We start from the raw sequence: 26,572 nt of genomic DNA, 5'->3' as shown, positions 1-26,572 counted from the left end.
CTGTTTATCCACACAAAGGACCTCTGGGGGATGCAGAAAGTAAGATGTGAACAGAATTGATGGCAGATTTGCCAAGAAAAGAGACTGTTCCTGGACCACATGATCTGGAAGAGATGTTCTTTATCAGGAGGTGGTAACGTGGAGCTACAAACCCCTGGGTCTTCCCTCCTCATCAAATACCTTCTCTGTATCCAGACATATGTGTGTGGTTTGTGTGTATGCAGTGAGTCACTATTCCTAGGTGCAGACTCTGGGGTGATGCAGATAAATCACATACTACAGAGAAAGATAATAGAAAGGAAACAGATCTTAACCGCTTATCAGCACCTTCCAGCAAACCTCTATCTGTCACAATGTTAATTTCAAGGGAGCAGAAGTAGGTTTGGGGTTTTTTTGGACGGACGTATGCCAAGCATTTAATGGAAATCATTTTAGGCTCACTTAACTTCATTAACCAAAATCTATAGCTGTTTTAAAGATCAGAGAATCTCAAGGACAATACTAGCTTTCATCTTGTTCAGACTACCTTTAAATCTTTCTAGGAATATATACTGGATCACATTTTCAGTCTCAGCTTTAGTGTTTTAAATAGTTACTTTTTATCATGTACCCTACACAGAATGGTGGAAGAACAATGGTGGAATTTAAGATCTTAATTTCTTTTCACCTCTTGAATTCTTGTTTTTGAGAAGAAAGCATCTCATCTTTTCCCAAGCTTAAATAGAAAATGTTTTCATTGTTCCGAGAGTATTTTTAGTTTCTTTTCTTAGACTTGGAAGAGCCTTTTTCATCCTCAAAATAGACTCACCTCAGAAAATTCTCTGTGCGTATTGCCTATCACTCTCAGAAGACATATTTGAAGAGAACAATCTTAAGTGAGCCACCCATAGACTTCTCACATTCTGAGTTTTAATAAGCTGTTGCATAGAGTAGAGTTTTAAAGTCGAAAGTAAAATCAGAAGCGTGTATTTCCTGTGGGAGAACAGAGATGTACCCACAAATGGACACAATTTCCCAGCAATGCCACTGACTTGATTTCATGCAGAACCGCAAGTACGGGTCTGTTGGCAATATGGAGCTGACTTTGAGATTGTCTCACTCTCTATTTTTCAGCTGTGTAGGTCATCTCATGGATTTGTCCTTTTGCAATGAAAACAAATCTTATATAATGCTTCAGGATTCTTTGCCATCTCTTTTTCTGTGCTTTTCCCCATGTCTCATTTCCACTGAGAGAATAGAAACCTCATGTTATTCTGAAGCATAAAACATGTTTTCCTTTCATACTGAAAATTGTCAAAGCAGATTGAGGGTAAGCATATGTCTTCAAATATATAAATAGTAGTCTTAGAAAGGCAGGGAATTAACGACTTCCTTTGTTCACATTGATAGGACAAGAAGTAATAGGCTTAAAAAAAAAGTTTAAAAAGCTAGGTTAGACATTAGAAAGATTATAAGGACTAGTTAAGCATAGGAGTCTGTTGCCTGAGGAGACTGTGGAATTTTTATCTTTGAAAGATTGTAAGCAGATACATCCAAAGGTGGATCAAGCATGAATTAGGTAGAGATGATCCTGCAGTGTAGAAGTGAAAGACTTGAATGACATCCTGAGTTCCCAGCCAGTGCCATTTTCTGCAGTGTTAAGGCACAACTCTACTCAAATGTATTGACTGACAAAGCTACCTTCCCTTGGTTGTTAATGCCAGTCTTAGATAAGAAAGATCCGATCCTTCAGGAAGTAAATCATTTAATTGGACACACTCATAATTTGTCATGTCATGAGAAGGATATATTCATGACCAATGCTCCTATTGAGCAAGACTGCCTATTGAGCTCACTGAAGTAGTGTTGCTTTATGGTAGTACCTGAGTTATCAAAAGAGCTTTGGAGCCTCTTAGTCCAAAGGGCAACACAGGTACATAGTAAAATACAGTGTCTAGCCTGAGTTGCTCACTGTCTATAGTCATGAAAGAGAGTTACAGAGAAAAAGCGAAGACATATATATGTAATGACACATGCAAAATCACTAATAAATATAGTGCCAGTACTAGTATTAAAGCTCATATCTCCTAGGACTAAGCTCTGCATTCATGATCTACCTCTGTCTGTCCTTCTTCCTTTTTACTCATAGCAGTGCACTGCACAAGGGCTTCCCTTACAAAGACACCAACTTTGATTTAGGGTGTTCCCGAACTGCAGATCAGTTGTAGATTTAAGAATGCTCCAGGAGAACTTTGCTTGACCCTGGCCTGGTGTCACTTTTTGCCAGTTATTTGCTGTTGGCCACTTCCAGAAACAACACATTGATTTGGTGGACCTTTGATCTGACCTGATACAGCCATGTTTACTTTTTAATGTTATGTTTTCAGATGTGTAGGACCTGAATTTCCTCTTAGAGACATATGCATCTCTTACCGACATAAATAGAAGGTGTGCTCACTTGCTAATATGTGCACCAGGAAAGTCCCTGATGTTTACTTGACACATTGGCACACTAGGAAATTCTCTGATGTTTGCTTGATACCATGTCACACCCACACACACCCCAGGGAAGATGCAGCATTCCTGAAAGGTCCAAATGAAGACATTCTTCCAAACATGCTTAGAACTTGCTCCCATCCCCCACTACCTCCATCCATATTAGTGACTGTGAAATTGGGCTGCAAGATGTAATATCTATTAGAAAGAGGTCATATAGATACACAAAAAAAAAAAAAAAGATTTTAAAGAGAGAAAAGAAGATTAAGAAAATCAGGTTGATTGATTTGTTTTCAGTGTAGAATTTTGCCTCACCCGTCTCCCTAAAATCCTCAAGCATAGATTGTGGAGTCCTTACCTGTGTTAATCTTTTATAAGTTCATACCATAGAAAGAAAATAATGCTCCTTTCCATTATTGCACAAACAGCCTTGGCCAGCCACTCTACTGCTTCCATCTGCAACAGGACAGAGGTGGGGGCTGGTATTGCCCACCTTGAGGGTCTCTGAGCTCCAAGGCTGCCAGCTAAATGGAGACTACAAAGCTCCTTTTCAAAGCTAAGTTATTCTTTACCCTCTAGTCTGCTTCACCTCTAAGGACACTGTTTGGATATAGGAGGGAAGACAGCTTTTCACTTCCCTCATCTCTTTTACAGCTCTAGAAAAGCAAACCTTTGTTTTACTTTTAAGTTCTTTGTCTTTTGGATGGCAATGAAGATTCTGACTTAATGCTGCTAATTACAGAGCATTTAATTACTAGGTATAATATGATAACTGTTTCCTACACGTTGACACCTGAACAAGAGAACTGAGAGATAAATGAATGAGTGGGCAGCAGACAGTTGCCTCAGAGGAAACAGCATTCAGGTGAGGCTGCAGCAGGTTCCTTGAAGAAAAAGGGAGCAGACTCCTCATATATGCTGGGGTTGCATGATTGTACTCTGAAAGTATTTTTCACCTGCTTATTTTGTCCCTGGAGAAGAGTTCTGTACACTTACATTACATTTAGCTTCCACATTTTTTTCAAAGGTTATCCGGTTAGAACTATTCTAGATAGAAGAATTTTGGCTGATTAATTTCTCCCTGAAGCAGCAGAAATAACCAAAAATAAATTTAGAGCATATTTCAGGTCTGCAAAATTTCATATCCTCATTTATTTTACAGGAACTTCTTCGCCAGTTGGACTTGTACAAACACAGAAAAAGGCATGTTAACCCACACCATACAGTATACTTTCAGGAGGGAAATTATTACATCCTCTGCGGTGAGATATTTCTTTGTCCAACAGACACTTTTACAAGTCTCACAAAAGATCTCCTTTTAAATTATTGAAAATAACTCATTTCCTCAGATCATCTATCTTGCTTTAATTTTCTTTCAGCAATAGTTGCCCTTTTTGGTTGCTAACCAGATTTTCTTCGTATATTGCTGAGTTTCCTATCATCAGCCAAATTACTTTTGGGGCTTCCTGGAACTTAATGGTCCTCCACATCTTATTCTCCCTCCTTATCCTCATGTCTACTACTCACCTTCTACTTAGCTCTTTTTGCTGCAACATCTGTGAGCCTCAGAATCAATAACAATTTCCTCCAATCCATCTCCTCAAGAATTAAGCACATATCTTCCTTTTATTAGGAGAGGTGATTTGTGAAAGCTAAAGAATACATGTGTTGTTCTGAGAAGAATGGACATTGCTTCACTGGGCCTTCTGCCCTCTTGCAGAGCGTCACTTGAATTGCTTGTGATCATGACACTTCTAGAACTGGTGGCCTCACCTTATCCACCTTCAGCTGGACATGTTCTGCCAATGATGACATGCCCGAGAGGGTTTCCCTGATCCTGAGTCACAGCCTTTTGCATATCACAGAATAGAGTGAATTCTGAAAATGTAGGATGTGATTCTCAATCTTTGCAAGGACATTTAAGGATGTAGTCATCAAGTCCTGACTGCACTTCAAGGAAGCACGGAAACTCTGTGGGATGCCCTGTAGTTCTAGATTTCCCATCCCTTTGTTGCAGCTATTGTAATCAAATACACAATTTTATAACATTTCTGTAAGCCCTTGACTGAACAAGTATCTGAGGACCATGCGGAGATTAAATAAGACTGATAAATTTTGGCTGTGTTTCTCTAACTGGACAGCTGAAAATCAGAATCAGTACTAGAGCCTAAGGAAATATTTCCACCTCTGTAGATTTTTTTACTGGTTGTGTTGAATTTTTCCATTTTATACAAAAGGAAGTCCAGATAATCTTAATTAACTTCTCTTTACTCAAACAAGGTTAATATCCAAGTAAGTCTGACACACGGTACACATACTGGAACATGAAGCATATGGAAGTTCCAGTAATTCCTTGCAGAACAATACTGCCTCTGGAATGCCATTTGGAAGCTGGAGGTGTTGACCAAGCCATTTTATCTCTATATGTCTCTACTTTCCCTTCTCCTTTCCCTTCTCCTCTCCTTAAGGTAAGAAAAGTCCTACTGTCTTTCATTTGGAATCACAAGTGCTTTGCAAAATTTCAGCCTCTTGCTCTGTAGGTTTGTACAATAGCTACTTTCATACTATTAAATAAAACAAACCAGGGACAGTTACGTCATCCGGAGGTAAGAGGCATACAAGGCCTGCATCCATATATATTAACACTCTTCTACCCCAAAAAAACTATCTGTGTCCAAACCACCTCTTGGTAACAATCCCTGACAGTGCTGTCACCAACACCATGTCCAGTCCCACCCTAAAAGTGTTAGTTGCTATAGGATAAAACAATGCCAGCGAGCAAAAAAAGAAAAAAATTATCCAATACTGCAGTACTGTTCTCTGACCCCATTTTGTTTAGGAGAGTTATATGTATTATTTCAGTTGTGGTTAAAAGTTTCTATTGTATTATAAAAAATCATGTGAACCAGCACTGTAACATTTAGTAATTCCAAGACATGTTTTGGAATCCTTGTAGATGAAAGGCATCAGGTAAAATTATCACTGGCGAGAATTATCACAGAGGTTTTGTTCAAACATCAGACACTAATAGTCAAGAGGAGGAAGATGAAGGTGTTCATATAACATGAAACAAAATTTCAGCAATTGGGGCCAACTATTACATAAAATGAGGACAGCTGAAAATCACCTACAAGCAAATTGGTTTTATCTATACAATTAATATTCCATATTTCCTTCTGAAATATGTTCCAAAGTTATTCTGCTATGCAGAATGTATTATTTATCCTCTAATTAATTTTATCTGTAAGGATATCTCCTGGCATACGAACTGTGGATGGCAGAAGCAATAAACAGAAACAGATGAAGCCTGGTGTCCATATCTCAATTAAGTTGAATAACGGTTAGGTTAAAATAACATTTTTTTCACAGTTGAAAGTCAGCACATTCACCTTTTTATTTGAGGTTAAGTCCAATTCCTCAAGGTGCATGAGGTAAATATTTGCTGAGCATTTAAAATGTTTTCCATGAATCAAAAGGCTCGGGAACGCTACAATCACTAACGACTTGCCATCTTTCATCTCTGTCACAGACAGGCAAGACAATTTCAGGAACTGCATAGTATGTCAAGAGTGGAGTGTTTATTGAAGGATATCTTTTCTCCTCCCCTTGGGGCTCTACAGGGTGATTTATTTGATACGTACTCTCCTTGGCTGCTCCATTTTCTGTTTATCTGAGCATAAAACAGGTGCTATGAGAAATCCACGCCCTCCAAAAACCTCAGTATTTTTACAAGGCTTCAGATTGGAAATATTAGGGGTCAACCCACATCAGAAATGGAACAAAAAAAGCTAAGAGGAAGTGCAAATGTTGATTTCTTGTGGTTTCCTACAGAGCTGCTGTGTGGTTTTGGGACTTTAGTTATTTCTGTGCATTTGGAAATAAAATAATTCTCCACAGAACAAGAGGGAAGCAAAATGCATTTGTGGGGTAACAAATAAGTATCCATTAGTATATGAAGTTTTCCGTGTAAGCCCATTGTATTTCAGTGACAGGCACTCTCCCTACATTCGGAGTGTCCTTTTATAACCTTCTCAGTTGAATGGGCAGCCCAGAGCAACTCCAGGATCAGAGTATGAATGAAAGTATAAATCTTATCCTAGTCCATTTTCCTGCGTAGCTTCACAAGAGAAATTAGTTGCACGAGCCTTCTTTTATTTCAGATGTAGCTCTTTCCCCTTTGAGTGCTCTGAACCACCTGTTCTTTTCAAAATCTTGCTAAATGCCTTTTTCCCATATATAAATGATGCACAAAAAAGTCCCCAACATAATCTGCTTGTAAGATCTGGGTTTGTTCTGGTGTCACATCCATCCCAGGTCAGTGCCTTAGGCCGTTCTCCACAGAACCAACCAATCAGCTTAGCTCTGGACCAACAGTTAAATATCCGTAGCCAACACAACCAAACAACTGAAACCAAGAGAGTACGCAGCACATCAAGGTTCTGGAAAATGGAACTTTAAATCCCTACAGGAACTCAGGCCATCAATGGACAATGACATTATTGTCTTGCATCCCATCTACATGAAGAAACCTTCCTGCAAGTTCCCTGCTTTATATTTTGCTTTTTTCTTTCCCCACTGCTGAGAAGCCTTGAGATTATCCCACAGCAGAAGGAGAACATTTTTGTGAGAATGAACATTTTTGTGGAACATAAATAACCGCTCCGCAACATCCCACACTCTGCACATGAGTCTTGCTGCATTGCAGGGACATAAAACAGTCTGCTCTTCTGACTAAGGGTGACTCAAAGCAAAACAAAGGTCCTCAGCAGGCAAAACTAGTTGTTTTGTTTCTGGCTTATAGCTGGTTTTAAAACTAAATCTGAACCAAATCTATTGAAAGGAGATGGGAGGCTCCTAGATCCTTGGGATCTCCCAAGCACAGAGGCGTATGTAGAGAGAATATATCACTCCAGCTGTCCTCAGCTGGCTGATGCAGCCATAAAAATGCTCTACTTGGGTAAAGGTAAGTGCAAGTATTTTACATCTGTCCTCAGCAGCTACTGGCTGGGGACAGGTTAACTTATGTCTGAGAAGCCATTTCTCAGCCATTACCTTGGAATCTCTGTTAATAAATAGAAAGGATAGAAAAAAATTCCCTACACTTCTCTTTTTCTTTCTTTGTAAACACTTCCAGTTCATGCTACAGTTTTCACAAATACATTGTATAGTGCTGCCACAGGCATGGACACACATAAATTGGTCCAGTAGAATTAAGGATGTTTGTTTTAACTTCAAGCAGTTTACAGTTTAGACTTCTGAGAGAAGCTATCACTTTCAATTTACTGAACAAAAGTCATATACTGAATAACAACTTTCTTATAATTAAGCATGACAGTTCCCACTGCAGCTAGAAACAGGTATTTTTCACTGAAAAAAAGCAATACTTGAAATGTCCACATTACAAACAAGGGACCTAAGAAGGTCCTGGTTTTCTCCATTAACTATAGAGGGAACTGTGATGACTAGCCCACATGGAAGTATCTAAATTGTAGATATCTAAATGTGTTCAGGTGAATCTCACCCTGAGGCTTGTGGTCCCTTTGGGTGTCAGTCCAGAAAAGGATCGAAATAATCCATGGAAGTGCCTGCAGATAAAATGTATTTGAAAGGAAGGGCGGACACAGTTGCCATAAGACAGAGAAATAATTAAGAAATTCACATCTGAAATTGCCAAAATGTAGGGTGATGCCGAAAAGTAAGGGCAGAGGTAGGAGTCTCTGTTGTTGCCTGTTTGCTTTCCCCTTTGCCCAAGGGGGAAGGGCAGCTGTGTGCAACCAGGCAGACTGGGAACAGAGGCTGGTGTCCTACCAGTAGGACAGTCTCAGCGTCCCAGTTTCCAAGACAGCTGGGCAGAGCTGCAGTCCTTACATGTTTCCCTGAGGGTCTTACCAGGACAGCTGGTTTCACTGACACCGTTTTATTCGTGTTCCTGTACAGTTCATTCTTGGGACAACATCAGGTCATCCTTCTAATAATGCACTGGAAAAGCAGCAGGCCCCATTAGCTGACTCCTGGCATGTGCCATTTTGAGGTCAAGACACCATTTTTCTTATCTCATTTAAGGCTCACTTGTTGAATATGCGGCAAATATAAAGATTCCAGTAGGTTTGCATCAATATCTTTTACTTCTCTGTTTACTAGCCCAGGGTCTTTTCCTGCTTGGTGAACACATCCGAGTGAGTTTTCCTTTCTTCCCTTGGTGGTTAGGGAAGGAACCTCTGATATCGTTGAGCTCCACATAAAAGAAAGGATTACCTATATATTGCTTTCAGGACAGTATGCACATGTCAGCACGTTGGCTGAAGGAAGAAAAGGTGATGGTTAACAAACTATATTTTGGGAAGATCTATTTCATGTCCACCCAGAGGCCACATCAGCAATTCTTAACACAGTGTTACTTAAGTGAGGCATAGCTTCAGGCTGTATACGTACATGGTGCATTTTAAACTGCAGTGAACAAAATGGATGATTCAAATCAAACGTTTTTGTGTCAGCCTTCCCTTACACAAGGCTCTTAAGACTGGCCAAGCAGACTTGTGTTTGCCTGGCGTGTCATGAGAACGATGCACGTGTTTGTAGAGTATGTACCACTATGACATGGCTGACATTATTTTCTATCTTTTAGGTAGGAGACACCATGAGTATGTGTTTCACCTATGCTTGACTGGACTGTCTTATTTTTTTACCCTACTCAGTAAAGAGGCTGGCTATAATTGCATGGTATTACTCACCTGCCCAGCAGCAAAAATTCTCCAGCGAGTCCCAGGCGCCTCATAGCCATTAAGAGCCCTCTCACAGTCATGCCTTCACAGAAGCAGGCAACCACTCTTGCCTTGGGCAGGTGGCTCCGAAGCTTTCGCAGCAGCTTGTCAAAGCTCTGTTCACCAGCATTGCTATAGATCTTGTAGGAATGTGCAATGCAGATCCCTTCCTTGGCCGCCATATCTTTGAAAGCTTCCATTCCACTTTCACCATAGTTTCCTAAATACAAACAGAAACACATATGCACATATTAAAATTTGCAGAAGCTTTTCTTGCTTTGGAAACAGCGAATATTTAAAAGAATATGTAACATATCTGCGTAGAGATCAGTGCACCAATCCTAACAAAATAACATTAACATTTCAATTTATTAATCCATTTTTCAAGTCAAGATCAGTATATTTTCCCAGAAACCTCACTTCTGTTTAGGAGCCTGCATCTCTGTTAAAATCAAAGGCTGTTAGGTACCTCAATACCTTTGAGCATCTGGTCCCAAATGTTTACAACAATGTATGTGTAAATTGCAGTCTCTTCTGATTCTCTTAAATTGACTAAATGCGGTCAAGTGTTCTGGGGTTTACTTCAGAAAATCTAAAAATATATGTTCAGAATAAATATTTTAAATATAAGCAAAACAAAACAATGACTCATAACAACATGACATTGTTCATAATGCAATTTGAAATGCAATAATTTTTTAATTACAGTGAAAGATAAAACTTATCCTACAAAGAAAAAACTTCTGATGACTTAGGAGAATGGGTGGCAAAATTGAGGATTAGCATTACAGAGATCACAGGATCACAGATGGACTAATTGTACTTCTGTGTTTGTTTTTTCTTAAATTTAATGTCTACCAACCCAACAGGATAAACTTCATATTTTCTTTCAATCTATTCTTCCCCTGTGGGATAGACTGATAATAAATAATAACAGATAGATATATTTATTTTTATTTATGCTGTCTCACCATGGAAAATTCTTCATTGCCAGGCCCACATAAAAGTCACAGTGCTTAAACAGTGGGAGTACTGATACCACTGACAATCATCCTGACCAGGATTGTCTCTCTGGTTCCCTGTGCTCCTCCATCTGGCTGTCTAAATCTGTTTCATGTCTCATTTAAATAAGAAGGCCTTTGAGGCAGGAAATCTTTCTCCAAAATATTGCCTTAACCCCTCAGTAATATTCCACAGAAACACAGTCAGTAAATTAATAAGACTGAGAGTGTTAAAGTAATGCTGTTGCAAGGAACTGCTGATCCTTCACTTAGTTTGCAAATGGAAGAATCTGTAAGGAAAATGCTTTCTTTTACAGCAGTTACGAGTATATAAGAGCACTGACAGTGAAAATGCACGTGAAGCAGTGAGAATCAGACAACCGGTTTTGTGACCTTGGACACTGGAGCCACCAAGCATCCAGCTTGCCCACCTGGGGAATCGTCCCTGTTGCTCTGGTGCTAAGGTTTAGAGGCTGTATTAGGCTCAGCACTGTACATGGATGTGAAAAACACTGTCTCCAGTTTGAAGATCTTACTATCTGAATAGCCAAAATAGACAAAGGGCAGGAGAGAGGAAATACCTTTACCTTCATTTCACATCAGGAATGAATCACTGAGACTTTGAAATTTCCAAATGGTACCCAACCAGAACGGCAACCTGAATGCAGATCTCCTTAGCTAATACGACTTTCATTTCCCCCGCTGCTGTGATCAGGACTGATGGAAAAGACATTACTATGCAAATTGTGCCTGGACAATTTTTAAACTCAGTTGTTGCAATGCTTCCTGGGAGTTGTAAATCTGGTGCCCAGTCCTTCCCCACGTGCCATGCTCTTATGGCAGACTATGTTTCCTGTGATACATGAGCATCAAGTGATTCGCGTGAGATGCTGAAACAGTTCATCTAGAGGTCGAAAATGTGGTGCCTCGTGAAAGATATATTATAGCCTCAGGTCAATCTGAAGGAAAAATGGGGGTCAGTCACATATAACTCCCACCGGGCCCTGAGGCCATCTAAAATAAAATTAAGCTGTTTGACAGGAAATACACTACTTTGTTTAAAATTATTCTTATTTAGGTCAGTCTGGATCAACATTAAATATTCTGTTTCATTTTTCCTAACGGAAAATAGAAAGTAAAAAAAAAATCATATCAAACTTTCTCATAGAAGATGGAAGTTTGAGGGAAAGCTGTTCCATAGTATATCTGAAAGAGATTGAAACTCTGAAGACTTCATTTTCTGTCAAAAAACTGTCAATGGAAAATTCGCAGCCAGGTCTAATTGGCTTACAGAACTGGATCTCTTCAATGTTCCAGATACTGCACTCTTTGTTTGAAAGTGTTATAAATGTATAAACTGTTACCCTGAGGCTTGCTATAAAGCTGAGAATAAGTTTAATTACAGTACTGAAAAATAGTAGGTCTTGCAATGAACACAAAGCACATTAACTCTTTTCCAGTCAAATAAAGGTTGCTCTGGCACAAATGCCATGTATCATCATGTATCAAGACAGGCAGATTTTGTGAAACCATACAGAAAGTAATACATCATCCAAAATGAGAGGAAACATGTTAAACTACCAAGGCCACTTAGCAAAGTGTTACGTTCTAAACATTTGGAAGAAAAACATCCTGGCAGTCCAAATCTGAGAGTGACTGAGTTCTCCAACCGGGAAAACCATAGCTATATGGCATGAGCTCAAGGGAGATTTGACGAAAACAGAAAGCAGCTTTGCTTCAAGACACTCATACAAATACACCAGTGGAGTTCTTGTCATGATCATTGCTGATTAAACTCTACTTAATTAATTATTCATAGTGAATTCCCCTGTTGTGCAAAAGGTTTGATGAGGTATGTATATTTAATTTGAGTTATACTGTGGGGATAATGAACACTCCTTGATGGAAAATAAATTCTTTCTGTTAAACTCCTCTGCATCACATATTAGGATGAATTTCCTCTGAGCTATTTTTCTTTCTGTGGAAAACCTGTGTGTGCATAAAGGTATATATGTACTATTGAGGGAACGGGAGTGGGAAGCTGGGTAAGTTACATTACATCGTTTCTTTGAGGATGAGATGTGAGGTTCACAGTGGAAGAGCATCTCCATGCTTTCAGTATGGAACTGGGCTCCTCATGGACATTTGATTCTTGAACTGTGGCATTTCCATAGTAGTACTACTAAAACTGCCACAGCAAAAGCAAGTTTCCACTGACTGGGGCAATTCCCACTCTTCAGCCAGGTCTATGACACAAGGAGAAGGATACAGGGACTTTTGGGCTTGCACACATGGATGGACAAGGTGAGAACTTATGCAGCCTGACTCTGAGAAGGAGTTTGTAGTTTCACTTCCAAGTGAAGATTAATTCAGAAGCCCTGTACTGGAAACAAAACAACATCTTCTGTGAGTCCCCTGTGATGGAAGCTGCCTACGTCCTGGCAATCTGTCCATGTAGCTATTTTGTTTGTATTTCTAAGTTTAAAGAAAGATCCTAACGAAAAGTTAAACAGAAAGGGGGGATTGATTTACTTCTGCTTGGCTAATTCCAGTTCAGCAGAAAAGACTCAGCAAACAACACAAGCTGGAAGTATGGTCAATTCGGTTCCTCCTCCCCCTCCAAACTCCATCTCCTTTTCAGTGTTTGGAAACCATCACCTCTATATTGTGACTGGTTTTGCTGGAGGAGGTATCACAATTTTTTACTGGATGTTCATCTCCTCTTGAAGGTTTGTCTGTCGATGGCGTAATCAGAGCTGCTAGCTGTTGATGGCTTTTGTAAATATGTCCTATACTCATGACAACAACTGGCAGCTGGGTTCTTTTAAAATGCCAGCCTGAATCCTGCATGTTACCTACCTGAACGTCTGGCCCTAAGCCCAGTTCAAAAGCTATTCCCATATGTCTCTGCATGTTTAAAAAAAAATCGATTACATCATCATGCAAAAAACTTATCCCTGCTTCAGAGTTGGAATTTTGTTCAACACTCAAGCATATGCATCCCCACCTACAGTCTAACTATAACAATCTGTTAGTTCCACTTCCAATGAATCAGTACTAGAAAATATTAAGAAGCTTAAAAAGAACAGATTGTGCTTTTTTCCAGATGAAGCTTAATATAGTACAGTACATAATAATACTTCAATCTGATAGAAAAGGGTCAGGCAAACTACAAGCTGCTCTTGCTGCTCCTCCTGCCCAGCAATTGAGCCAATTAAACTATCTAAACATAAACCATTAAGATCTTACACAGCAAAACAACAAGGTTTTTAATCTTAAAATAGTAAACAAAACACACTGACATTTGCTCTATCACACTAAAGGTTATCAATATGAGATAAAAAGTCCCTACAGCCAAATGGAATAATGAACTACATTTTCTCCTGCCCAGGGATTTTTGGGGTGTCACACATTTCTTTTTTAATACAAGAGCTTTTTTATCATTAGCGACGCATGCAATTTTTTATCAGGTAATTGTTTGGGACATAATACCAAATCTCTTGAGCAGCTACAGCAACCACGTGCCACTGATATGACATTATGAAAATCACAGCCTTCCTGGTACAGTTATGTCTGCAAATAGAGCAGGACAATAGAGATAAAATAATAGAGCAATAGAGATAAAATAATAGAGAAATAATAGAGCATTATTTCATTCTAAAGGGTACAAACCAAATGAAATCAAATCATATGTGCCTGAAATTCTGGAGTTGTCTGTGTGTGCTAAAAAAAGAAAAAAATCATAGCCTGTTTTTGTTTAATCAAAATATTTTATTTAAATGATTTTTAAATGGGATTTCAGTTTCTATATTAAGTATATATCTATAAAACAACAAAAAATAAAATAAAAAGGTCATTTTGAAAGCAGCCCATTAAAAAATACCTTAAATGAGAATAGTTCCTCAAAATATATTCTGCTTAAACATCTCCAAACAGATCTTTTCCTTAATAATCTCTCGGAGACTGGGCTGTTCCAGTTAAATTATCTTGAGTGCTAGATAGCAACTTCAAGGTCTTTGAGCTCTTTCCTCATAGTCTGAAAGTCTGAATTTCATGGCAATGTATATATATGTACACACATAAATTTGGAAGGATACTACTCTTTTTTATAAACCAATCTCTAACATTTGGAATACAAGTAGCCGAACGCTGCTCTGGTGAAAGGACACTAACCCAGAATAAGTTCCACTAGGCTTTCCTCAGCATGACACCACATTGTATCTCGAGCATCATCCCTCATTTGGAGCCGCACGTTGAAACAGCCGTTATGAAGCTTCTTCACAGGGCTACTGCAGAGCTGTGGCACAGCACAGTATGCAGCCAGGATGGAAGACCTCTTGATGAAAATATGGTCTGTTATATGCAATTAGTTTTCACACGGGAGTTGTTTTCCTGTGAGGTTATGTGCTTTGGCAGGAGTTGTCAAGAACGTTTCTCTCTTGCTCCTCACCCAGAACCAAGCGATCATGTTGAGGGAAGGTTTCTGCAAAGAAACATCTACTGAAGCAAAGCAGCCAGGCAATGTTGGCGGGGCTGGGAGAGGTATCAGAGAACTAGAAAATGGCAAAGGAGAGGGGCAAGAACTCCCTCAGTGATTAACTTAAGAAAACTTTCTACTCCATCCTTAACATTGCTGTACCTGCTTTCCTTAAGCACAGACAAACTCAAAGTGATTCAGAGTGCATGACCTAACAGCTAAGGCCTTATAAGGGAGATAAAACACTGACGGCTGCAGTTAGGACTCTGTCCTTAGCCATCTATATGATCATGGAGACCTTGTATATCTATTTCCTTGGATGTTTATCTTTTCTCTTGAAACTGAAAGATCTTCAAACAGCACTTATCAATTGCTAAGTGTTCATAAAACTCAGACCCAAAAGGATTGCCTATATATAACTGGTGGATTGGTAGATGAAGATAGTACAAGATGTGTCAATATAAAGAAGCTCTGGTTACCATGATATCATACTGGCTATGAACTTAATTTTCTTTTCTGTGAACAGTTTTTAGATTTTGGGTTTTGTACATTTGAGGACAATAAATGTTTCCATAATCTCAAAAATATTAGCCAACCAAAAAACCCCACTTGTAATCCTCTTAAAATTCAATTCAGCCTGATTGAAATAATTTGTTGAAATGATTTTATAATATTTAATTTAGATATTGACTATTTTATCATTTCATATAAACCTCGTATTACCTTCTACAATGTAAAATAAAACCTAAATATGTATTCTGAATCAGGAAACTAGTTTATTTTTATTTCAAAAATAATTAACTGAAATATTTTGACATTTAAAAATAAATTCAACATGTTTCATTAAGAAATTAATTAAGCTCTTTTCTGTGAGGTTTTAAAGTTTCAGCTACTAAGTATGTTCAGCTACCAGAAGTTTTCATTCAAAGGTTTTTAGACCAGCTCCATTAATAAGCTCTTTGTTTAAATAAATAATATTTAAATTATTTTCATGAGGTAATACACAATATACCCAAAATATAACTGTACTTAATTAAATTAAATATTTCTGTTCATTATCTCTTCATCTGAGAGAGCTCAGAAGTATCATTTCTTCGGCAAAGTTTCTATTCTCTTTCTCATCTTCTCTTGGCTATTTTGAAATAATAAATTCATTCCTCTTAAGAAAACGATGACGTAGTTTCACAGTTTAATGCACCTCAATTCTGTTTATTCTTAAATAATCACTTCATAACTTTAAAAGAAAGACTCATTTAAACATTGCTGTTACGTGAGAACAGGGAACAGTCTGGAAACAGCCTTTTCTGTACGCTTCCTTTGAGCCACCCTGCCCACTGACACGTCTGCAGCTCTGTGGCCTTGTCCACTGAGCGATGTTTGAAGTCCTCCGTGATGCTAACATCTGCTAAAGGATTTTATGCTTGACAGCTTTTGCAGAAACATGCTGCCATCTCTGTCTGCTCTCCTTGTTTTCAGACTGGAGAGATTAAAAATTTTCTGTACCTTCTGTTTGTGAAATAGCTGTTTGTATCTACCTGACTCTAAGACATTTCCGTTAGATATTTCCTGTATCATTTCATCATTTCCTTTCAAAATGAAATCATTAATGAAAGCACAGTTCTTAGTGGACTCCAGGGATACTCTAACTTTTCTTTCATTTTCATTTAGGGTTATTCTTTTCATTTTTTGGTTGGTTTTTAGATAAAAATGAGGATACATGAGACTGACAGTATTGGACTGGAGGCTGTTCCTTTCAAGAGACAAATGCTGTGTCAGAAAGGAGAGGGCTTTGCAGTGGGAACACTTCAGTCTATGATCCTGTATCCTTCACTGTGAGCGTAGTGAATTCCCAAGGAACGCAGCTTGCCGGGGATTTCTTCACTGGTATTTGGACCCAGTCCCAGTTCTGGTTTAGGCTATTAATTATTATATTTCTCAAAAGAGTTGGCCCCTTCTACAAGTGAACAACATCACACCTCTGTTTATTCACAACCTGGAACATAGCTTCATGTAATATTAATTCTTAACTCTGTTATGGTTTGCAACTGGTCTTTTCTGAAATACACTTTATGTCCTACTCTGCTGCTGTAGTAGATGGGTACTACCAGAAGTCACCCAGCAAAAAGAAGCATAATTCAGGGATTAGATAGACTCTGAAGGCCATCAATTAATCTTTTGATTTTTCTGGTAAGTGCTTCTCTTTCTGCCCTATCTCCTCATATGTGAAATGGAGGTAAAAACATTTTCCTGACTGTGGTCTTGCAAGATAGATTGAGAGAAACTAAGATAACTACAGTAATGATGGCCACATTTATGTTGAACAGACTGAATGAAACCTGATAGTTTTGCCTCACAAAAACTCACATTTGCTTAGTTGTAACAATAACCACATCATGTTTATTACAGCAATAATCACTTTGTATGTTCTAACATCTGTTTAAATAATAACACCTAGTATTTCCCACAGTAATTGTAGATGATGGCAAGGCTACTCCAAAGAGAGCACCTCAATTTCACTTTTACTGGTTGTGCACATTCATATTCAGCATGTTCATTTGGGACAAGGGTGGGTTTCGTCACTCTCACGATCTCAAGTCTGAGAAGCAGCGAGGTCTATCAGGAATCCATGAATATTTAGAGTAGTAACTGGAAGGCAGATCTATGACTGCATTTTCCAGCAGTGCTTGTCAAAAGATTTTGAAGGGGATAATATGAAGTTTCTTGGGGCATATTAATCATTCTTAAAGTACACTGTGTAGGATGAGAAGGCCTATACTGTGTGACTAACTACTTTCTTGGAGATAGTCTCATTTTAGGAACATGGAAAATTTTTTCCTCTTGGTGGATAACAAAGATTGCATCTTAGAAGAATATTTGAAAAAAACATTTGAATATGTTAGGGGTACTGGTGGTTTTCAAATTGTCACTTCAGAGGGTATTACCAAGTAGGACACTACCATCCTCAGCTTTTTGATGCAGAAACTGAAGAAGGAAAAGATAGTAATAGACCAGGGTGGAAGGCAAGAATATGATCTGAATTTCAGACTAAGCTGCCCTAGGGCAAAAAAAGAGTTAGTTATTAAAAAATTACAGAATAATTTTTGTTTTAGAAGTTCTTTACAATGGCAGAGATTTCATGGTTATCTTGGACAATCTGTCCCAAGCCAAACTAGTTTTTTCATAAGTTTTCCTTCCCTAGTTCTTAACCTGTTCTTTTATGGCCTCAAGTTGCGCTGAGGGAGGTTTAGATTGGACATTAGGAAAAAATTCTTTACTGAAAGAGTGGTCAAGCCTTGGAAGAGGCTGCCCAGGGGAGTGGTTAAGTCACCATCCCTGGAAGTATTTAAAAGACGTGTAGATGTGGCGCTTAGGGACATGGTTTAGTGATGGACTTGGTAGTGCTAGGTTAACAGTTGGACTTGATGATCTTAGAGGTCTTTTCCAACCTTAATGATTCTATGATTCTATGATTCTATGATTCTCTTTCCATTTAAGCCTATTATATCTTGTCCTATCAAATATGAGAATAGTTTCTCAAATTGATGTTTCCAGATGTCCTTAACAGCTTTGAAGACACCCAGCATGTCTCCAGTTAATTTGCTTTTTTTTTAAGACTAAACAAGTCCATTTTTAATCTGATGATCCTGTTTTCTATACTTCTTTCCATATTTCTGGTTTTCTTATGGTTGATCTCTAATTAGTTCATGTTGTCCATCCAGGGTGATGTGCAGTTTTTGTGAAGATATGGTGCTTTTCCATCTTGTACCTTCCTGAGCAGGGTAGAATTGAAAGACTATTTAATATCTCGAAAAAGTATTACCTCTTTGCATACTTTCAATATGATATTTATCTTTTTTAACAATGGAATGACACTGTTGACTCAAGTTTAGATTGTGATCCATTTTAATCTTCTAGCTCTTGTTTTCTGCAGAACTGCTTCTCAATTGATCATTCCTCATCCAGTATTTAAGTGGCAGATTATTCTGTTCTAGGAGTAGCTTCATCCAGCATGGTATTGTTTACAGATTTAATAACCATGCTCTGTTTATCATAATTCAAATCAATGTTGGAAATACCAATTAAAAATGGATTCAAGGCAGTTTTCTAAGGCCATTGAGCTTTTCTCTCCTGTTGGAAAGCTAACAAGTGAGAAATACACTTTGAATAAAATTTTAAAGTCACTTGTGCACCTAACACAAGGAAGTCTAGATTCATATCTTCTTATAAGAATGTTCATGTGTGATAATAAAAAATTTAATGACTTTAAGATACAGTCAATCGTTCTTCACAAATGCTCTGAACTGGATACTAGGTTGGCTTGATCTATTTATTTTTGAAGAACACACATTGTTCTTTTTTTATGACACCAGAAGGAAATTGCCCATTTCTTGTGAACAATTGTGTATTTGCAACAGAAGTGAAATTAGGTTGTCTTACCTCTTTCCTCACTTTCTTTTTCAAGATAGGTAGTGTTACCTCATTTCAGTTTGTTGGAACCTTATACATATGCCAAATTTCTCCAGGAGAACCATTAAAGTTTTCAACACTGTTTCAAACAATTCAGCATGGTAGATGAACCAGATATGTTGAGAATTTATCATTATCTAATCTCTAGAAATTTCTATAATTTCTGAATTCTTCTTTACTTATTCCAGCATGAGGTCAAGTGTGACAGGCAGAGTTTAGGTACTTGAACAAAATGCAATCCTAAAATCCTTAAGCAACTGCTGCCTAGATTTGAAATTGTCGCTATTTATCAAGTCTTCTTCACATTCAAGTCTCCAAGTACGTTATAAGATGTCTTTACGTCAAATGAGTCACACATCCTGAATTATTTTTTGGCTGGAAAGATCATTTTAATAGGATGGATAGATTGTGGTCTCACCTCTTTTTTATTATGTCTTTTCTATCCTCTTTCCAAGAAAAATAGGTTATACACTGATGAATATGACACTTTTTTGGAAACTGAAGAATATGAGTATGAACACACTCAGGCTAAGGAAGGAACGAGATCTAAATTTTCAGTATGTCCTGGGAGTATTTTGTAGTTACTAGGCTATGATACAAAAAAGCTAGCCTCCTCCTCTACCCACGTGTGATGGCGTGCTCCCCCGGCCCCTGATCTGACCTTTTCCCATAACCCTGCTCAAGGGATAACCACCTGTGGCAACCGTGATGGATGTGTCTGGTCATGATGGATGCATCCAGCTCAAAGTGGATTCGGGGAAGACAGATAACAACACAATAGGCAATGCGACCACCTAACCACAGTGCTGGTCAATGTCTGACTCCAGCCAAATTTGGAAGAAACTAACAACGTCTACAGTTAGTATGTAAATATCACTATGGGTCAATCATCTCACCCCCATGAATAGCGGGCAGCCCAAAAGCCCTTTGAGCTCTCCTGCACTGCAGTGGGCTGCATGTCAGGATCTCCCCTTGAGTAGGGACGTCTCTCAGGGTTACTCATTGAGGTTGAGAGATTCCTTGCTGCAACAGATCCTTGGTAAATGGCTAATAGCATGCTAAACTTGGAAATCTTAGCTAAGTGATATAAAGGATTGATTGCGCATATATAATCCTTTAGACATAAACCGTTGACCAAGGCTGGGACTAGCTGGATCCAGGTGCACCTAGACTCCTCTCTGAGAAGGAGTTTAGAAAGCAAGGGGGTCCTTCCTGAACCTCATGACTCAACGGGAGGGTCCCCCTGACAGTTTTGTCTGACCCTGTCCTCCACGCAGTAAATAATCAAGTGTACCTTGCCATCGAATCTTGTTGAACCACTGTCGTATTTACTATCAAACTTTGTTAAATCGCTGTCTAAATATACTATAAATATGTTTTTATATATGTTATATATAAGTAAACATATTGCTGCTTTTCTCTTATGAGTGAAGTGCATCTCTCTCACTCCATCCAAGACACCATAACTTAAGAGAAAATAAAAGTTTATTTTCAGGATAAGGTTCAGACTGGAAACCAAGTGAAAAATAGTACTTAAAGATGTTGCGATCTGTATCTGCCTTGTTCTCTTGTGCATTCTTAACACAAAGATTTTCTGAACCACATGTTGAAGTATCTTGCTCCCTTCAGATATTGGACAGAGAGCTTGGGTACCAAACACAGAGCTAAGTATCCCATGACAAGGATCAGGAACCTAAAAGTACAGACTTTGCAATATATGCTTCTGAAATAGATACATTCCTTACTGCATCTAGCCTGAAATCCTTCTGGAAGACAACAGCTGTAGGTGAACGTAATTTGATCTTTTGGCAATTTAGGGCTTTATTTAAGTTTCTGGTCCTCTGCCTATAACAATATCAGTCCCTAGCCTCCATTGATATCTTTTTTTATCTTTTTTTTTTTTTTTTTTTGGGGGGGGGAATGTTGTTTATGTAATCCATGACATAATAAACTGGAAAATAAACTAGAAAAAATATAAAAATTGTAGAATAGTCAGTTGAGGAAAATTTTGAACTCAAATTCCTGACATTTTATTTATAGTTTTATTAAATATTTCCCTCTATAGTATGTAATTGACTGATCCAATACCAGAGTAGAAAAACATTTCTATAGCACACTCTACTGAAAAGAAAACAGTTCTGAAAAAACCCCAAACTGTTCTGCCTTCAGGCAATGAAATAAGCGGGCAAATTAATCTATCTGAGCATGGACTGAAATTGCCAGGCTGTTTCATATGGGTCATCAAATGACTATTAAGACATTCCTCCTCCACCCCATTACTACATATTACGCCATTATTTTAGTAAGAGAATAGGAGTGTTAGACTTGATGTCTCTTCATTCCCTTTTGGAGTAATATTTACTTTCAGCGTCTTTAGAAGCCATGCTATATTTTTCGTGAGCAAAAGTATTTTCTTCAGGAAGGTTCTCCGTAACCTGAATGCCAATGTTGAGGGCAGGGACGGAGCAAAGGGGAACTGATCTTGTAGTGTAGTTGACATTACATTGCAAGTTTCAGCATTTGCAGGATCAGCATTGGCACTTGGCGTGGCATATTAATGAGTGTTCAGAGCATTCAGGAAGATCAGTCTGTGCTCATTTAGCTGGATCTCCCTGTCAAGTGCCCTTTAATCGGCATGATTTCAAGGATGCCATTGACAGTAAAGGAAATGTGCTTTGGGCACTGCTGTTGCTTCACATACTGCCATTGTTTGCTTAGGTGTTGGAAGGAAAACCATCAGCAAAATGCTTACAGACAGCAATACTGCAGATAGGTTTTGCTTCGGGAGGCATTTAAAAATATACGCAGTTATTCTAGAACACTGGGCTCTCCTGGAAGGACATGGAGTAGAAGCCTTTTGGTTAAAGAGCAGATGGCAAAATGATCAGAGGACCCGAAACTCTTTTTGACTGTGAGATGCTCAAGTGCAAAGATAATGGCCTCATGTGATGTGCTAAACACTGTCATCTATCATATTTAGCTTCTTCCTTAATGATCTGAAGAGGGAGTAAACAATCTTAATGAAACTTGCAAATGACTTTGAACTAGACAATGTTGAGGATGCCAGCCAAGATACAGAAACATTGCAAAGGTTTCTAAAGATACTGTTGACTTGGCTAGAAATTTGGGAGAAGAAACAGGCTCAGCTTTTCATACTTAAACTAAAAATTCTGACTAGATGGAAGGATAATAACAAAGACAATAGAGAAAGCAGAAAAAAAATAAGGCATAGTTTTGCAATGAGATATGATTAGGTAAACATGCAAGTGACATGTCTGTCTATATATTGTTTTATTGTTTTTTTTTTTAATTTTAGCTTAGATTTCAGGAAAATAATGTGCTTTCTGTCACCCCAAACTGTTTGCAAGAAAGTTTATTTTTTTGAATGTTTTTCCTCTGGGGAAAAAACTTAATTATTGGACATTTATTCCCCAAGCTGCCAGTAATGTTCTCTCATTAGGAGCCTTAGAAAGGATGTTGGAACTGGAATCTCAGTTCCCTCTGACTGAGGAGTGTCTGATCTGTATCTTCCATTGTTGGTAGCCTACGTACCATGTCAAAACATAATCTCGGATGGGTTCTCTTAATCTTTCCTGGTAGTACTTGCCCATTTTTTATTAAAATTATATTTTTGCTTTGCTACTCCCTATAGTTTATCAGCAATGTTGAATTTCGTGATCCAGAAATCTCCCCAGAACTTCTTCTGGACCGATTATATCAACAAAAGTTTCAACTTTATGCGTGTAGTCTCTTCTAAACTATGGAATATGAGACAGCAGGATGTTGACTTATAGCATGCCAGAAGTTGTCATGGGAGTTGATATGTTAAGTATAGGAATGAAAATTCAGTGCATGAAATACCATCCGTTTCCTAGAACAATAAGGTACAAATGCAAATAATTTAAATATACAAATCATTTGGAAAACAATTGTGGTAACCACTAGCAGGAAAACAAAAAAGATAATTTGCAAGCTTAAAAGTAATATCCCCTACATGAATAAATCATGAAATACATGGCAAATGTCTTAAAAGATGTGAATTAAGGACTAAGTTTTACTTTAACATTTGTGTGGTGTCTAGCTTGATAAGATCACTGCAGGAGTAGTCATAAGTACTCCTAGATCTGGAATAATAATAATAATGTCATCAGTGGTAATAGTACTTGAAGCAAAAAAATGGGAAAAGTAAAGAACACTACTTAAATCATTTGTAAACTGCCTCTAAAAAGCCTAAATGAAAGAGTATTTTAAAAACAATGGCTATACTTTTTACCATATATTAACTTTGACATCATTTTTAATGATTGCCTCAGAAATGTCAGCCTGTCTTATTTTGGTTCATTTGCTTTAGACGAAAATAATAGAATATAGATTTTATTGTGCACTATAATATACAACGCATATTGCAGTTGTATTTTTTTGTGTTATAAAGTACGCGTTACATTTCTATATAGTTGAAATCAGATATATTATAATAAAGTACAAATTAACCAAATTAACCAAAACATTCAAAATGATCCCATAAACCAAAACATTCCTGTAATGCTGAAGCAAAATATTTTAATGGTTTGTAGTCTCTTTCTTTAGAGAATTGCCATTTGTTAAGGAATTCAAAAATTTTACTTTTCCTTCAGAGCTGGAATTTTAAAAAATCAGAGTATTAGAAAGTTGATTCCCGTCAACCTCTGATGCTCATTTTTATCTTAATTCCGGAACAGACATATATTTTTTAAAAGGCTAGAAATTTCCCTAATGTTACATCCCTTTTAGAGGTATACCTAAAGGTCACAATTAGGTCTAAAAAACTGTGGCAGGAGACTTTCCCTGTGTGTTTTTACGAATGAATCTGAAATCTAAACCTGCCTGAACCTAGTTTAATTTGAACTATAACTAAGGAGCACACAGAAAGAAGAGGCAGGGAATAGACTAAGATTTTAAAGTTTTTTTTCCCTCTGTCTATATTTAAAGCTTCCTCAGAGCTTCATTTTCATTTTTATCTTTTCAAAACCACTAAGTCACAAGGCTCTTGCAAACCTTATAGACCTGTTTAAACACCTGATACTGAATTTGGGGACAGTGTTCATCAACAATGAAGCACTTCATTATAAAATGCCTTTTATAAAAATTGTGAAGGTAAATCCCAGGAGGAGGGAGAAAAGAAATAAATTAAAAAATAATAAAAGAACAAAACAAAACCAAACCAGCCTTAGTCTCCGGAATTTTTTTTAAGTACTGCGTACAAAGAAATGACAGCATTCTTCAGGATTTCAGCCCCAGGTTAGATTTCATCTGTGGTCCCTATCAGACTCAAGGCTCAGGACTGACTGGGGAAGTCAAAGTCCTTTTCATCACCTATACACCCAGCACGTTGTATTGATTTCAGATATTAATGGAGATCATGAAAATCAAGCCATACCTCAGCAGCAATTTTCAGAATAGTCTGACCATGATGCACAGTAACAAGCGGTGTTCATATAACGCAATAAACCAAAGGAAACTTCTCAAAAGTACAAAGGTGGCACAGATATGTAACAGAAAAGAGGGAAAGAAAGAAGGAGACAGAAAGGGGATGGGGGGAAGATTTTTTACTAATTACTTCGCTGATAAAACAATGTTGTGTTAAGTATTTATATCCTTCAACTGTGTATCTTTAATTACTGTTATTATGAATACAACTAGTACTAAATATTGCTTGGAGACCCCAGCTGAGATCTTGGCCTCACCATGTAAGCGTGACACAAAGACAGGGTAAGAGAGTTCCTTTTCTAAAATAAGTAATTTTAATTAGACAAGAAAAGCAAAGAATGAGAATGGAAATAAAGTCACATGAAATAAAAGGACTTGCAAAATGTCAGGCAACTGATTATTTATAAGGGAAGGATAAATGCATTGTCCCCTATAGCACTTGCTAGTTGGGATCTTAATCCTGTTAGTTGGGATCTTAACAGTCATCCTCCTGGACACTGTCTGTGTTCCATCTATAGCAAATTGAGTGGAACCAGCAGCTGCAGAAGATGATATGTCTACCTATCTTACACAATTTTTTTTCTAGATGAGGTGACTAGTATTGTAGAGTGCATAACTCAGTTTGGTTAGTTGACTTATTTTCAGATATCCAAAGAATCCCAGCCAAAACATGTTAAATCATAGAATCAAAAAATCATGGAATGGTTTGTGTTGGAAGGGAATTCAAAGATCATCTAGTCCAACCTCCCTGCCATGAGCAGGGACATCTTCAACTAGATCAGGGTGCTCAAAGCCCCATCCAACCTGACATTGAACACTTCCAATGATGGGACATCCGCAACTTCTCTGGGAAACCTGTTCCAGTGTCTCACCACTCTCATCATAAAGAATTTCTTCCCTATGTCCAATCTAAACCTTCTCTCTTTCAGTTTAAAACCATTACCCCTTGTCCTGTCACTACAAGTCTTGGTAAAAAGTTTCTTTCTTTCTTATAAACCCCCTTTAAGTACTGAAAGGCTGCAATAAGGTCTCCCGAAAACCTTCTCTTCTCCAGACTGAACAACCCCAACTCTTTCAGCCTTTCTTCATAGGAGAGGTGTTCCGCCCCCCTGACCATTTTCATGGCCCTCCTCTGGACCCGCTCCAACAGGTCCATGTCTTTCTTGTGCTGAGGGCTCCAGAATTGGACGCAGAACTCCAGGTGGGGTCTCACCAGAGCAGGGTAGAGGGGCAGAATCACCTCCCTCGACCTGCTGGCCACATTTCTTCTGATGCGGCCTAAGCTATGATTGGCCTTCTAGGCTGCAAGTGCACATTGCTGGCTCATGTCCAGCTTTTCATCCACCAGTACCCCCAAGTACTTCTATAAAACTGTTTTTCAACACACGAGGGGAAGAAGTCTTTAGCTTGTGGTTATTCCTCCAGAACCAAAGAGGGTTGTGCTCCTGACAAAATGAAAGACCATCAGCACATGAGTTTAAGTACACCACAACCCAGAGCTTCTCACCCTGCAGTCAGAGGTCAGAATTCTCCTAAATGATAAGTGATTTGGGGTTTACATCTCACTGGGAAGAGGGGACTGAAGCCCAGATCTGCTTCTCGCCGGTTGAGTACCTTGACCACTGGACCACTGAACCACTGACTAAAATGGGAATACCTCTGCCTTTTTCATTTGTTAATTTAATTCCAAGAAAATCCTCCCTCTCTCTCCTCACGGGGGAAAACTTCTTGATTTGCAATGTATTTTTGGACCAAATATGCAATATATTTTTGGACCAGAAAAAGATTGTTTCTCACCCTTAAAAATAAATTTCCAGCTCTAGTGAGAGCTTCATCAAGGAAATGATTGAGTCTCCCAATTAAGGGTAGGAAACTGAGCCAGAGAACAAATCCAATACTAGGTTTAGGAAAATTTAGACTATTAT

General features: G+C 38.2%; 1 protein-coding gene across 2 annotated transcripts in view; it reads right to left on the bottom strand.

Annotated features, from left to right (window-relative positions):
• The window catches only part of GRM5 (glutamate metabotropic receptor 5), a 298,495-nt gene that overhangs the window by 159,515 nt on the left and 112,408 nt on the right, over window positions 1-26,572 (bottom strand). For both annotated transcript variants that reach the window (XM_075140174.1, XM_075140175.1), the window contains one exon: window positions 9,207-9,456. In XM_075140174.1, coding sequence (XP_074996275.1) covers window positions 9,207-9,456 — 250 coding nt within the window. The remainder of the gene's footprint in view (window positions 1-9,206; window positions 9,457-26,572) is intronic.

The sequence above is a fragment of the Calonectris borealis genome, chromosome 1, assembly GCF_964195595.1.
Source record: "Calonectris borealis chromosome 1, bCalBor7.hap1.2, whole genome shotgun sequence".
Classification (NCBI taxonomy): Eukaryota; Metazoa; Chordata; class Aves; order Procellariiformes; family Procellariidae; genus Calonectris; species Calonectris borealis.
Note: the sequence above shows the minus strand (reverse complement) of the source record. Positions and strands in the feature narration are given on the sequence as shown.